This window comes from Lynx canadensis, chromosome F2 (genome assembly GCF_007474595.2).
Source record: "Lynx canadensis isolate LIC74 chromosome F2, mLynCan4.pri.v2, whole genome shotgun sequence".
NCBI classification, from domain to species: domain Eukaryota; kingdom Metazoa; phylum Chordata; class Mammalia; order Carnivora; family Felidae; genus Lynx; species Lynx canadensis.
In genome coordinates this window covers 3,974,099-3,989,852 of record NC_044320.2, presented here as the reverse complement: position 1 = coordinate 3,989,852, position 15,754 = coordinate 3,974,099, and the positions used below count along the sequence as shown (strand labels likewise).

The window sequence follows — 15,754 nt, the reverse complement described above, 5'->3', positions numbered from 1 at the left end:
GATCAGTGGTTTAAAACCTACTTGTCTTCTCTGAAGCCTCTGCCTGGGTCTGATGTCGGTTTAGTTGCAAGCCCCATAGTTAACATTTAAGGGCATACGAGACTGCTTCAAACCTTCCAGTGGGGGTAAGCTGGATAATGCAGAGGGTGGCCTAAGAGAACCTCTGGAAGTCCCTGCCATCCCCAGGTGGCTGTCAAAATGCTATCTGTAGGCTGAATAAACCAATATATAATTGGCCTTTTTTCAGGAGTGTGTTCTCTGAGGAGCCATCAAATTATAGAGAAATATTATTAATTGTGGGTTCTGTTCCACTGGGTTCTTGATATCATGTTTTTTCTGTTCATTGGATTTTTACGTTTCTACCCAACTCCTCAAAGTCAGCTCAAACTACAGTAATTGCTGAAACATGTTCTCATCCCAGTATCTGTTCAGCCGACTCTCTTTCTAGACCTCGGGCATCTTGGAAGCATGTGCTAGAGTTTGGTGTTCGGAGGTCAGGGACCTTGATGGTCCCATTCACCACCATGCCTCTTGCTGAGGCTGGCCCATGGCCGATGCTCAGTGAATAATCAGGCCATACCACACATAGGGGCTCGTGGAGCCACCAGGGCCGCCATGGCTGCAGCTCACACCTGGTGGCTGTAGGGTCCCCTTAGATTAAGGAAAGGCAAGACTTTCCCCCAAGGTTTGTCAGGGGCTTGGGACAGACTGTGGGCTTCAGGTCCTTGGAGGACCTCCCACCCACCCCATCACCAAGCATCCGGTCCACTGGGAACTGAAAGGTGGGGCCAGAGAGGAGAACCCATCGACAGAGAAGGGTCGGAGGAACTAGATGGAGACTTGATTCATCGGTGTGAGAAGGCCTACAGAAAACCTGTACCTGAAAAATGTGCTGTTCCTGGGAGAGAAGAGCTGGTCCAGCTCAGGAACCCTTCGCTGGGAGCACCTGGTCCTGCCCCCCCACTGAAAGGTCAAGCAAGAGCCCCACACATAGTGACACGTATTTCCTTCATCTCCACCTATACCTATCTGGGGGACACCTGCTTCTCCCTGGCTATTACATCATCCTTCGTGCAAGAGACTAAGACACGGCTTGCCCAAGGCCATGTGGCCCGATCACAAAGGGGGAGGCAGGAAGCTAGGGCCATGTGCTGACAGAGGTCCCTGAGGCCGCCAGCTCCCAGTGCTGAGGAGCTGGAAGAAGCAATGCTAGGGCTTTGTTTTCACTGGCCGAGGCTGAGGGCCACACCTCACGAAACCAAGAGCTGCTCTCTGGATGCTGGAGGTCTCCAGGAACCTGAACTGGGACCCAGGAGTGACAGGAAGCCATGAAGAACACAAGCTTCCCCAAGTAGAGATGCCTCACCTTGCAAGTGCCCTCCTGCCCTGACTCCTCCCATGGTCACCAGGCAAGGAGGCACAGGTTCCAGGAAGGCCATGCCCCTGTGCCTCAGGCAGAACCCAGGCAGCATCTAAAGGACCGGGTTTTCCACTCTCAATCCTTCTGGAACAATCCCACCCTTCTAGACCCTTCACAGGGGCCCAGGGAGATGGGGCATGTCCACCCGGATGACCTATCTGAACATCAGTCCTCCTCCAAGCCATTCTCATGTCTCCCTCCCAGGGACGGTGACCTCCCCAGGCACAGAGTAGACTATGGAGAGGGTTCAGCTGAAGTTCTTCCGTCCCCTTTGGCCAGGCCCTTTGCCTCATGCAGGGGACCCTATGGCCTTTCTGGGAGACCCGCATCTCATAGTCACATTCTGACTCCCCTGCCTCCTGCCTGGGTCCACCAGCCCACCCTCCCAGTAGCAGGGAACTGCCCTCTGGGCTGGGGTCTGCCCTCTGGGGCCACTGCTACTCAGCCAAGACACCTGAGGACGAAGCTTGGCATGATTAATGACAAAGCCTTGCTCTGAGCATGGCTCTCCTCTCGGGCTTTGGGCCCTGGTGATTTGCACAGAGCTGGGCATTTGAACCATGTGAAGGAACCAGCACATTCAGCAAATGCTCTTCCTGAAGGCCCAGAACTTTGTCCTGTCCAATGCCCGCCCATCTGGAAGCCTCCCCGTTCACCTAGAAGTGACCCCCTTCTGCCTCCCCCCTCAGGCAGTCCCCGTGTCCCTTCTGGTAAGCAAGAAGACCCACCTCTCCCTGTGAGCCTGAGCACAGAGCCTGGGGAGGAAGGGCCAGAAAGTGTGCATTCAGGGCTCCCTCCCAGTGATGCTACTTCTGAGCCCAGCCGCCCCACCCAGCACGAGACTGGAGGAGCAGTAAAGGGGCTGTCTACATAGTGCCACACTGCGTGCAGGCCCAAGAGCTGTCGTGGCTCAGCCCCAGCAGAGCAAAGACAGCTGACCTGAGTCAGATGGGGCCCTGCAGGAGGCCCCGTGCTGAGCCAGTGGCTTCTGTAGGGGGGCGACATATCCTCCCAGGAAGCAAAGAGCCCTGAAGTCAGGACGAGCTGAGAACACAGCAGGGAAGAACGGAGGTAGATGGAAGGGAGAACTGGGGTTTCCGGACTAATGGGAAGGCAGATCCTGGGGAGGCAGACCCATCCTCCTACCAGCGAGGGGGAGGGCTGCAGACACGGCGTCCCAGGGTTCCCCCGGGCACAGGTGCTCTCTCTTTAGAACAGGCACCTTGTGCAGTCAGGGTGCCTTACGTAGACCCAGGAAACTAAGCAAAGATGCACCACAAGAAGCTATCGGTTAATTAAGGATCCATATGCCATTAAACAGGTCTAACTGGGAGAGTTACCTTCAGCAGAAGGTGTCTGGGTAGATACTTCCAGATGCCAGTTGACGTCAGCCCAGCTGGTCCTCCCCAGGCTGGAGCTGGGGGCAGAGAGAACGAGGCAGACAAGGTTTGGGGGAGGGGTGGGGCAGGGTGGGAATTTGGGACCTTGGCCAAACCCCTCAGTCTAGAAAGGAAGAAACTCGGGCCCAGAGAAGTGAAATGACTTGCTCTGGGTCACACAGCAAATCACAAAGGCAAGGTTTGAACCCTGGGTCACGTTTCCTAGGCTAGACTACTTTCCACTCAGCCAATGCCTCCCCTCAGCCTCCACCACTCAGAGGCCTCGCCTCAAAATCAAAGTCCACAACGCATTGCCTACGGGGGTGGGTGGGGAGCTCCATACCAGGATGCCACTCCTTGACCTTGACCGGACATCATGGCACGTGCCCGCCAGCGCTCACCACGACGGCAGACGGCCCTGGCTCTTCAAAGGGCCCTGCCCTCAGCACCACAGCCATAAGAGACCCTAACTCGAGGGGAGAAACCTGGAATAAGGGCAGGGGCCCAGACCAGCATCTGCAACTCCCATGAGCCTTAGCCCAGGGCCCGAGGCCCTAGTCACAGGCAATCACAGAATGTGTTGATCAGGGAGTGGCAAATTCTTCACGCCAAGTGAGCGTGACCTTTCCCTTTTCCTTTCATCAGCTCCATGCTAATCTTTCGTAGCTGTCAGACTTTGCCAGGACAAGTCCCACGGATGCCCGAGTGACAGACCAAGCAGCCCTTATCCAAAAATGTTCCCCTCTGCAAATTAGAGCCAATGTCCAGAAGACTTAAACACTCCCTGCCCCCCCCCCCACACACACACACACAACCATTAACTCCACCTCAACGATAAGACTCCAAAGGCTTCAAGTTTGGTGAGACTCCAGGATCTGCCTGTGGAGTTCTGTCACGAGAGGAGATCCCAGTAGGGACATTCGGATGGACAGGTCCTCCACAGAAGCCTGAGACTCGGGCTAGGGTGTGAGCGGGAAGGGCCTTGAAATAAACTTACTGTGTGGGCACTGGGGAGCCAGGGAATGTTCTTGAGCACAAGACTGGCCCGAACGACTGAGGATGTGAGCAGCTTGTGAAGGGCCTGGACAGTCGCGCTGCCTCCTGTCTGTCGGGTGTGGCTCTGGGGCACGATTCCACTGCTCGCTGGCTGAAATCTGCACTCCCGTGCCATGCCTCTGCTGAAAACAGCACCCACCTGCTCCTTCAAGGCTTGCCCAGAGAGTTCTAAAAGCTACTTCCTCCACAAAGCCCTACCTGAGTTCCTCGACCAGACTCCATCACTTCCTCTCCACGGTATGATTTCAAGTCCAATGCCTGGGAGTTAACCCACGGGAGCCTTGAGGCTGGCCGCTCTGAGAGCAGCAGATGGTGAGGGCACCAGTGGGGCACCTGGCATGGACCGGGTACCCAGTGTCATCCCCTGTGGTTCCCGTAGCCACTCTGCACAGCAGGGTTTATTTCTAACCTCCAACTTAAAGCTAGGGAAACGGAGGCCCAGAGAGGCAAAACCACCCCCCACCTGTGAATGTCAGAGGCCAGTCTTGGGTGTGCAAGGTGCCACCAGACTAAGCGGCTTCCTCCCCACACGCTGCCCCACAGAGGCAGGAAGGGTGTGCCTGTGTCCCAGGGCCCCAGAGCCATGCTGGGCAGGTGCAGAGCTGAGGCCCCAGAGGTTCCGGTCACTCACTGCGCATGGTCCCACACTACTCAGCCTCTACTGGCGGGACTTCCGTGAGAACACAGCACTGCCCTGGCTCCTGGTGACAGACGGGGCCACCACAGGGCCCCCTCCCCCCACTGCAGGGTGAAATGTCACAAGCGTGCTTCTGGAGACTGAGGACGTACCAATCACCCACTTTATGGGAAGTGCCCAGCCGTGGGCAGCTTGTGGCACACTCAATGTTGGCAGGCAAATGACACAGAGTAACCAATGGCGGGTGATGGATTTCTAACACACAGGTGTGCACCGATTTTCAGGGAGGGAGCAACTACCTGCATTGAAGGTCAGACATGTCTTGATAGCGGGGATGAGTGGCCACGTAGGCAAGAAGCTAGAAATGGGACTGTCACGGTTCACCTCTCTGGGTCCTCCCAGCACTTACAGCGCTTAAGGCCAGGGCCATCGCCGTTTGCCCCCCACAATGTTCTTCTGTGACAGAAAGAACTAGGGAGCCTGGAGGAAGGCATCCCTGAGTCCATCAAGGGACAAAGGGTCAAGAGCGGCTTTCGAAGGATGAGGGAGAAGCCCCCTTCTCCACCTGCATGCTGGAAAGCAGCAGGGAGACCTTCCAGGTAGCAGGAATAGCAGGGGCAAAGGCTCAGAGGTGGGAATCTGCCTGGGCATGTTTTCTTGATTTTCTTGATCAAAATGAAAGGTCACTTAGCCACGGCAGGTAGGCTGCTTGATGGTATCAGAACTGAAAAATCCGTGCTATAGAACCTGCTGGGGTAAAGATCTCAAAGACAGAGGTCAGAATCACAGTCTTTAATAGCCAAGAGCACTGCCATGAAACCAATTACAGTTCTATGATTATTAATGATAGGAAAGGCTCAGCGATCATTAATACTCGTTGAGCAGCTATCAGGTGCCAGAGCACCCTAACTAGCTTACAGGATCCTTACAACAATCCTACTGGGTTCTACCTGCCAGCCAGCTTTGAAATCGATAAAAGCAGATCTCTGTGCTTCGTGTGTATTTATAGCTGGATCACCCCTACAGATGTCTAGGGAAAAGATGGCTGGTGTTTCCACAGCACAGCAAAGAGCTCCGTGTCAGAAGTCAGAAATAGCAGGGCGGTGTTGGGCTTCGGTATCCAGGGACTCATGGACACCTCCAGAAGCTTCCACTAGTCTCACCAACACAAGAGAACCACGTTTAATGTGACTTCTCTTTCTACAATGAGAGGGGTAATCACAGAGGTCTCAAGAGCGCCAAACCCCTCAAATGCATTAATCGTGGCTACACATCTCCAGTGTTTTCTTGCCTAAAATTCCCTAACCTGAGCAAACCAGCAGACGGAAGCAGATCATGGGTCCGTTCCCCAAGACAACTGGCCTGGACTCTTCAAAATGGCAATCTCCCAAAAGAAAAAAATGGTGAGAAAGAATGTCCTAGATTGGGCAAATCTGGGCCAACCAGACAGGCAACGTGGAACGTGACCTTGGGCTGTCTGTCCGATTCACAAGAAAGCTCCGGAGGACATTTCTGGGACAATTGGGGAAATGTGGATGCTGGATTTGAGATATTATTATCGTACGAATGCTAACTTTCCTAAGGTGTTAAGGGCACTGTTCTCTAGGACAATGCTCTCGTTCCCAGGAGATCAGCAATTTTTTCTTTGACTGATCTACCTAAATGTTCCAGACCCCACTTCATTCTCCACATACCTCAGCATGGGCATGAGGGCATGGGAAGGGTGGGAGAGGTAAGCAAATGTCACAAAGTACCAAACATCGGGGAGTCTGGGTGATAGGTATACGGCAATTCATCATGCTGTTCTCTCAACTTTAATCTGGAACTCTCAAAACAGTCGGTGGGGAGAATAATGCAAACAAGATCTCCCCCCACCCCACCCCACCCCACCCCCCAACAGCAGCGCCTACCAAGGTGTGCGGTCAAGATGGATTTCTGCCCAGGGCTCTGGGGAACGCAGAACGTACGGGTCCTGGTTCACGTGATGACCTCTGTTCTCGGTGTCATCACATGTCCCTCTCTGTCTCCCCAGCACCCGGCCAAACCAAACCGTTGCTGGTATTCTTTCTGGTGTCCTGACCTTCAAATATGCACATTGATGGGGGCACCCAGGGCACACGTCTTCATGGGTCAAATTCATTTTGTGCTAAGTGCTCATCAATCCCACCCAAGCTGTCCCGTCGTGTTATGGGACAGTAAGAGGTCTGGGAAGGTCCTATGACTTCTGGGGGCCCAGCGAAGCAGCAGGTATGTACCAGGTCCCTGCCCTGCCAACCCTTCCTCTACTGGGAGGCGTCCAGAGCCCCACACAAGCCATTACCGGAGGAAACCCACATCAGAGCCCCAGCAGCAGGCCTGCACGTGACACGCGCCCAGTCTGACACCCCTCTTGGAGCACTTCAGAAGGTGGTACCCGTCACACTAGTAGAATGGATGCATTCCAACACAGACCTCAGACCTCACGCCTCTGTGGATGCCCGTAACTGGTATCTTAATTAGGGCCAATTATTTAAAAAGACTGCGTAAAGAAATAGGGCCATAGACCTCAGTGGTGGGTGGCTTTCCTCCTCTGATCATCTGTGCTCTTACCTCCCTCTCCAAGTCAATGTGCACACACAGTGAACGCCTCTAACCCGTTCCTTCCAGCTGCTAGTGATCGTTGCTAGGAATCAGGATCCACAAGGCTTTCAGATCTAGGTGAGGCAGAGAAAAACGACCTCCTAGACTTATTGGTGGGTTTCTGAGTTACTGTTCCAGACGGTTCCCCACTCAAGGCCCCTTGAGCAGAGAAGAAACAGCCAAGGTTCTGCAGTCACCCTCCCCTTTTTACAGATGGGGTTTCAGCACCTGCAAAGGCGGGCCTCCTGGCCAACAGCCTGGGTCCATCCACTTCCTCTCCCAGTGGGGATCTTTGGGCTGCAAATGACCTGCTGTGATCATGCCCAGTGCAGGCAGCTCTTCCCCATCAGTGATGCACGGCAGGAGCACAACAGATGCTGCAGGGAGCACCGGGCAGCTGACTGCGCTGAAGGGTCTGCCGCCTGGGTTTCAAGACAAAGGGGTGTGGGTGGGAAGAGACCCGATCCCAGCTCCGGGGCTAAGCAGGCATCTCAAAAACCCAGACAGTGGGTTCACTCTGAGGTAAATGAGAGTCTAACAGTCCCGTGGTGTGATAGCACCTTCCACCCAGCAAGGGTGTGGTGAAGAGGGAAACAGGGAAGGTCTCTAGAAAGCACCCAGACCTGTTTGGGACCATCAGGGCCACTGCCCACCCTCCTGTCTTTGGTGGAGCGGATGGATTAAGATCTCCTAGGCGGAAAACGTTCGAGCAAGAGTCCAAAAGCTCTTGAAGGATCTACAAGGCATGTTGACTTTTAGACCCTGCATCTAGAACTGGGTGGCCAGCCAGTCCCCCTGTGATTCAGGTGGAATGCAGCTCTTCTCAGCTCGTCCTAACTGAAGCTGAAGCCTGCCTCCAAATTCCTGTGACTTCTCCCCTTCGCCGAGTGGGCACTGCTACCTGGAAGGGTGTGAGAAGCCTGGCTCCGGAAAGAAGTCGCCAGGCATGAGAGGGAGGAACAGAGACTCCTTGAGGTGCTGAGGGACCTTGGGGGTATAAGCAACAGCAGTGACCGAAGAGCCAGAAAGAAAGCAGGAGAAACCCACAAGAAGACCAAGGGCCTGGCTGGCTGACCTGAGATGCCAGCTCGCTCTTTCTGCACCTCAACTCCTCCCCCACCCCCCGAAAAATGAGGGATCTCGGTGAGGTGACTCAGACTAAGCTTCCTCTTGGCTTTTTGAGGATTCTTGTGCTGACTGAGCAGGTCTCAGGTGTCCAAGCCCGAGATGGAGATTCCTTAGACCCATTTTATTGGAAGAGAAGGACCCTGGAGGCCCTTGACTCACTGTCCCCAAGAGAGCACCTCATTGGTGCACATGGAGAACTCCCTGGCCAGAGACCACGGTAGCGAACCGCTGGGCCATCACCTAAGAAAGAGATGGCCGTCACAAAAGCAGCAAAGCTAGGTTCCCCTCTGTCCCCTCAATATACCAAGCATGAAAAAGGATGTTTAACTTTGGAAGAGAAGACTCACTGATTGTCCTTCAGAGGGCTGAACGGTCGCCAAGGACAGAGAAATAAGAGGGATGTGGCAGGACAGGTTCCATGCTGCTTCCAATATTTAAGTTGGTGGTCATCACTGAACCGCAAAAACTCCATCCTGTGATCCTTAATCCTATACAGAACAGTCAACTCTGTGGAAATATAGAATACGGAATGTTTTCCCAATCTCCCCAAAAAAGGGGGAGCTCTCTGTCACCGGAGGCATTTAAGTAGAAGGCCACTTTAAATGGATATTTGAGTCAGGAAACCAGCTCTGAATGAAGAGTTGAGCCCATGCTCCCCTGACTCCAGGGTCCTGGTGCACCTACCTGTGGACAGAGAGGCAGGTGCCCTCAGTAGAGGGCCTAACGAGGACACCGTGGTGTGGTGGGGTCCGCTTCCTGGACCAGGACCAGCTCTGGGACATTGAGCAAACCCCTCACCCTCTCAGTACCTCAGTCTCCTCTCTAGATCAAAGACATCTGAGGACACACCTTACAAAGGTTTTGATGAGAAACCTCACACTTCTTCTAAGCGGACTCCTCCAATACATGAAGCACTCTGCAAGGATGGGCTAGTATTTTCATACCCGTGACCCTCTATCACCAAAAATTTCTTCCAATGGGAAAAAAAATTAACTGCTTCTATTTTCTGGACAAATTTTTATCCCTAAAATATGTATCTATTCAAAATGAGTGCATTGAGACAACCTTGAAGGTTGAGAACGGTCTATTCTGGCCCCGAGAAGCTGTGGTTCCCAGACCCCTTCCTCAGGCTCTGTGTCTTGATGCAGGCGCCATTTTCAACGTGTGACGTAAGCACTGCAGTATCTACCTCTTTGGAGGAGCCTGGACTGCTGCATTTCAGTCCAGTGGCCCAGGTGCTTGGGACTGGTGGCATTTAGTGCCCTCTCCTTTCAGGAAGCTTGAAGGTCCACTCTTTCTAGGGAGATCCTCCCTTCTGGGAGATCCCACGGGGGCTCCCACTGCTGCTTCTGGGCAAAGCAGTTAAAGCCCTTTTCTATCCAAGAGCCGTGACCTTTGAGTTTATGTAGAAGCCATGGGAGGATAGGTGAGTTTTACAAATGACAGGGGTGGTGACCAGGCAAATGAAAGGCACCAGACTTTCCTTTACTCCTGCCATTGAAAAGGCCTGCAACATGCCATATTCAATGACCTAGCTGCCCCCAGGAGACTAACAGGCCTTCCCACTGAGCCATCTAAAGGGAGGGTGGGGAGGAATTTCTCCACTCCTCAGGAAAACCATCCCCGGTGATCGACAAGTTCCCAACAGGCCAAGACACCACCCTTACCTCCAAACGCTTCCTGAGACCAACACAGACTTGCCCTTATTTACAAATCAAATGCAACTAGAGACCGTCTTTCTTGAACTACATACATACATACATATATATATATATATTTTAAACAAGGAATGCCCTGTCATTTTTTTATTAGGAAAAGAAACCACATCCACGAATACCCATTCTCATCCAAGCATCCCACACTGTGATTCTTACTTATGCAGATCGATGCTGCATAAACCACCATCACCACCATGTAAGCAAGAGGGAAATAACAAAATAGATACTCTGAGGTTCCAACAATTTTCCAGTTTCCCCTGACGCTTCCAGTTGTGCGGTAAATTGTTGGAACTGGAGATGATAAAATTAAAAATGTCTTTAATTTGTATTATTCTTGGCTTTTGATTAATTCCGCTGCTAGTTCTGTTTTCTTGCGTTGATAATGCATACCAGTTTTAACAAAGTGCATGCTTTTAAAAAATTTTTGAACTGGCAAGCTAAGATCCGTATCTTCTTTCCCACCCACCCCGAAAAAGAAGTTAATATAATTTAGAACGTAGCGTCTAAAGAATATGGTCATGACACATCTGGGATAGAGCCTGCTTATGGAGCATGCTTGATTTGGCAGAATGGTAAATCAAAAGCCTCGTGGGGTTTGTTTTCCCGTTTTTGTTTGGAAGCAGCTGAAAGCAGGTTCTTAACAGAACTGTGTCGTGGAAAAGAAAAATTAATACCTGCCACTTTCCGCTTTGTCACACGATACACACACACACACACACACACACGTACACGGGCATGTGCACTCACTCACACACCATCCGCGCACGCACACCCACCCAGTGCTCGGGAGGACGAGAGGGAGGAAGTTAGGGCAGACACCACGTCGGTGGTCCCTGGCCGGCTGGCGGCCTGGGGGGCAACTTTGGGTCGGGTATATTCTCTCAGCTCTGCCTGGTGGTCTTGGTCTCACACCTGTCCTGGGAGAGCCACCCCAGAGGTGGGGCAGGCTGGGGAGGGGTGTAAGGCATTCTTCGCTGGGAAGGAAGGAAGGGAGGAAGGAATCCATGCTTCATGCTCAGACGCGAGTCTCAGAGGGAGTCGGGCCTTTCTCTCCCCTTGGGCCTGCTCTGTCTCACCGGGGGCGGTGGGGGAGGACGTGAAACCTGGGGGGGGGGGGAGGGAAAAGGAAGGAGGGAAGGTAATCGTGACAATGACCATCACAACCAAGGATGCTCGGAACGAATAAATGAGAACGAAAAGACGAGGTGGGCCGGTGGCACTTGACGTCAAGGAGGACAAGCGACTTTTCCCGCCTGCCCGGCACGCCCCGCACCCTAAACGGACTTCCGCCGTCGCATCAGCCTGTGGTTGTCGGTAAAGCTGTGTAACCCGGGGGAGGTGGAGCTGATGGGGGAGGGGAAGAGGCTGTTTTTCAACGTGCTTGGTGAGATCTCCTCGATCTTGTACGAGATGGAGTGGAAGTACTGGGGGGCGAGCTTGGCGCTGAAGGAGTTCTGCTGGGCGGCCGGGCGGCCCCCGTACTCCTGCGGGCGGTAGCAGGTGCAGGAGCACACGTACTGCAGGTCCGGCGCGTCCGCCTTGTAGCGGGGCCGGCCCTGCCGCGCCTCCTCGGGGATGTGGATGACCATGCTGTTGCGGTTCCCGGCCAGGGACGCCCTCTCCTCGGCGTCCCGTCGCTCGTCCTCGCTGTTCATGGTCAAGAACCTGAGGACCACCAGGTTGAGGAAGGCGCCGATGACCGTCAGCCCCACCAGGATGTACATGAAGCTGAAGGCCACGTAGAGCGGCTTCTTCTGCAGGGCGCCCTTGGTCTGCAGGGCCACGTAGTCCCCGAACCCGATGGTAGTCAACGTGATGAAACAGTAGTAATAGGCGTGGAAAAAACTCCACTCCTCGCACTGGGAGAACGCGGCCGCGCCGATGCACAGCGTCCCCATGCAGGAGAAGAAGCCCACGGTCACCATGTTCTCCATGGACACCTCCGTGTTGCGCATCCCACAGCACCTCTTGATGCGCTTCAGCAGGTAGCGCACAAAGGTGTTCATCCGTTCGCCCAGGCTCTGGAACATGACCAGTGTCAGCGGGATGCCCAGCACCGCGTAGAACATGCAGAAGGCCTTGCCCGCGTCGGTGCCCGGGGCCGCGTGCCCATAACCTGAGGGGAGGGGTGAGAAAACAGGGAGAAGGAGTGAGGAGGGGCCCCGTGAGCTCTGGGGTGGGGTCGCACTTGGGCATCTCCGTTGGGGTGGGGCTGGGACAGACAGGGAGGGAGAGAGGAGGACAAGGGCGAGCCGGGGAAGAGAGGTCGCTGGAGGCTGGGGCTGGGAAGACGGTGGAAGCCGGGAGAGGGGGGGAGAGGAACAAGGAAGAATCGGTCAAGGGTCCTTTGCAATTCAGGGGTGGGGGGGGACTTGGGGGTGGTTCATCTGGGGCCGTTCAGAGGGGTGCAGAGGGCCTTTCCCTGCTCCTCTTAGAGCAAAGCAAAGCTTGAAAAGGAAAAGCCGCACGCTCACTAACGAGAAGACTGCAGAAGGAGTGAGCCCAAGGGAGAATATTACATATGCCCACCATGTAACAACCAGTTTTGCTGCCTCTCTGCTGAGTCCTGGTCCTACGGTGCCTCGTTCTGACCTCCTAACAACCTTCCAAACCCGGCACAACGAGTCCAACACCAAGGGCGGGAAAACTGAGTCAGTTACTTAATAGCAGGATAACTTGATTTCTTCAGAGCTGGGATTTGAGCCCAGAGTTTTCAGGCACCAAGAATAAGGCAGAGATGTTGACAAGAGGAGACATTGCAGAGTAGAATATACACACCATGACAGCAAAGACTCGTATCCGCTTTGTTCACGGTTGGATCCCCGCACCCCACCCCCACCCAAGGTGATAGGTAGCAGGTAGAATATTGAACAAATGAAGGAATAACATTGTGCCACTGTGTGAATGGGGGCTTCTCAGGAACGAGGGGACCAAAGAATCCTTCCAGACCTCCCATGTGTAAGTGCTTCTCAAACTCTTCATGCAACTTCATCCATCCCGTGTCAACTTTACAGAGTTGAGCTGTATTTTCCTCACATTCTGAATGACGATGGCAGTGCTTGAAGGGTGAAGGCACCTGCCAGGGTCATTCAGCTAGTTAGTGATCATGTGAGAGCCAGGATAGGGTCCGCACAATATGGCAGAAAGAACATGAGACTCGGTAGGCTCTAATTCAAATTCTGGAACTAATACTGTCCAGGAAAAAAAAAAAAAAAACCAAACCCTGAATCCTGGGGCGGTATTTAGACTGAGACCTTCCGACATGTCAAATCCTGCCCCATCAAGAAAGGCTTCCCTGATGCTACCCCGAGCCATTATGGGCCCATAGCTCTTTAATCATGTGCACTATCTTGGGCAGCAACCCTTCCCAACCCTGGTTTCTTCGTGTTACTATCATCCCATGTAAGTCCCAGTCCCCACTGGGGCTGGGTTGTGCAGATCTGCTGAGTCAGCACCTAGTCAGGGCCTGGCACCTCCGTAGGGACCACCCAGGCCCCCAGACCTCCACCTGCCCCTTCTCCCCTCTAGGAAACAGTCTGACTACTCAAGCCCCCAGCTCTCTACCAGGGCCACATCACTTAGGGTCAGCTTGTCTGTCTCTCCCCTGGCGTGAATCTGTGCATGCCCTACCTGCCCCAAGGGCCCTAATCTTGCTAGAGCAGTGACCTCCTATGCTTGCCTCCAGGGCGCCTTCTCTTCATCCTCTCTGGCCCTCAATCCCACTGGGCCAGCACGGAGCTCCAACCCCTCAGAAACCCCATCGTCCTTGCACAAGAGGGAAAACGACAGGACAAAGTTGGAGTCACGCCAGAAAGGCTAAAATGGGAAAGAGAAAGCCGAGGGGGAGAGCAACCAAGATAGTAACAGAAATCCAACCTGAAGAACAGAGCAAAAGCAGATTAAAAATAAATTTTGAAAGCCTCAGAGACCTTTAGGAAAATATCAAAAGGCATCCCAGCAAGACCAAAAAAAAAAAAAAAAAAGTGAATTCCCAAAATGGACCAAATTTGGTGAAAGACACAGATTTACAGATTCAAGAAGCCCAGTGAACTCCAAGCGGGAGAACTACAAAGAAAACCAGCCATCAGAGCCAAACTGCTAAAAACCAGAGCGAGAAGTCTTGAAGGCAATCAGAAAGAAACAAGACATCCCACAGAAAACCATCTCAATACTCCTCCTTCTAATCATAAGCGATAGGAGCCAGGAAACTGTGGAAGAACATCTTTAAGGAGCTTGAAACAAACAAAAAAAGACTGGTAACTTGGAACTGTGCATCCACAGAAAACAGCATTTAAGAGTGACGTCAAGGGACACCAGGGTGGCTCCATCAGTCAAGCGTCCGACTTCGGCTCAGCTCATCATCTCACGGTTCATGAGTTCGAGCCCCACACCGGGCTTTCCACAGTCAGCACGGAGCCCGTTTCACATCCTCTGTCCCCCTCTCCCTCTGCCCCTCCCCTGCTTACTCGCTCTCAAAAATCAAATAACAAAAATAATTCTAAGCAATGAAGTCAAAGCACGTTTTAACATGAAAGAAAACTTGTTCCCAGTAGATCTGCACGGCACAATTACTAAAGGAAGCTCTTCTTCCTAGAGGGAAAGGGTACCAGATGGAGGCTTAGGTCTTCAGGAAAGAATGAGGCACATCTCGGTAAACAAGTGGGTTTATATTTATACAAAATGCAGGGGTGGGAGTCCCACTATGTCTCCATATAGCTCACCTGCGTGGCAGATACCAAAGCCAGATGGATGGTGGGGAAACAGTAGATTGTTGGACACGTAGAAAGGTGGTGATGTTAGCTGATGGCTCTGGATGCAATCTATTTACTAGAGGAGACCAATGATGCATCTGCTGGGTCAAAAGCTGCTCATGGGGTTCCCGGGCCCCACCCACACCTGTCAGCAGTGATGGTCAGAAGCCGTTTCCTTCACGTGGCCCTGGGGAACAGCAGCCCCAAGCCCGTGGCAGGGTGGTTCGGTTCTCCGGCCATCTGTCCTGCTGCATAATGAAAGCACTTCCTCATTCTGGCGCCCCCACGGCGTATCCCGCTGCTCCATTACAGTGGTGACACACAGCAGTCAGGTGCAGGTGTCGCCGAATGTGGGAGATGGATGCCCCCAGAGGTCAGGACCTTCCGAGGAGGAGACAGCCAGGCAGGACCTCTTCAACACCCTGCTGTCTGGCCTCCAGTTAGGTCGCCGGGAGGCCAGAAGACCAGGACCTTGGTCATGAGCCTCATCTGCCAGCAGCCTCACAGCCTTGAGCCACTCTCCACAGTCCCGGTAACGCGGACCGCACCCTGCCAGGGAGCCACGCCCTCCCTGGTGGCTTTCCCTCCGCCAGACTCACCCTTTCCAGAAGAGTCTATAAACAGCCCATTAACTGACTGCTCGAACTGAGAGTGCTGCTTCCTGCACATGCCCCAACCGACACACCGCATGTATTCTCCACCGGACCCGCTTCCTGTCTCTGCTGTGACACAACACTACAACCAGGGGTACAAATAACCACGTGTGCATGTAAAGTACGCACAAGCTATCTGTGGAACACATAAGGGCAGCGTCTACGGGTACATCACACAGGACGTCCACAGCACAGACGGGAACTTTGTGACCAGCGTGAACGTGTACGTGGAACGGGACCCATAACCACCTGCATTACACCAATACCCAAAAGGCACATACGCTATACTCCTAGCACACCCGCATTCAAGGACACGTTCTATGTGCAATATGTGTGTGTAGAGTCGCTCAATGTGCAGGACGGGTACACCCTGTTCCTGTATATGCTGCAGGG

At 53.4% G+C, this 15,754-nt stretch overlaps 1 protein-coding gene across 1 annotated transcript; it reads right to left on the bottom strand.

The window, feature by feature from the left end:
• Window positions 1-2,350: 2,350 nt before the first annotated feature.
• Window positions 2,351-15,291, bottom strand: KCNK9 (potassium two pore domain channel subfamily K member 9). Its single transcript, XM_032591938.1, has 2 exons — window positions 14,679-15,291; window positions 2,351-12,073 (listed from the first exon to the last, which is right to left on the bottom strand). Exon 2 carries the CDS (start codon window positions 12,024-12,026, stop codon window positions 11,232-11,234), a length of 795 nt encoding a protein of 264 aa, XP_032447829.1. The 5' UTR covers window positions 12,027-12,073; window positions 14,679-15,291; the 3' UTR covers window positions 2,351-11,231.
• Window positions 15,292-15,754: the final 463 nt, after the last annotated feature.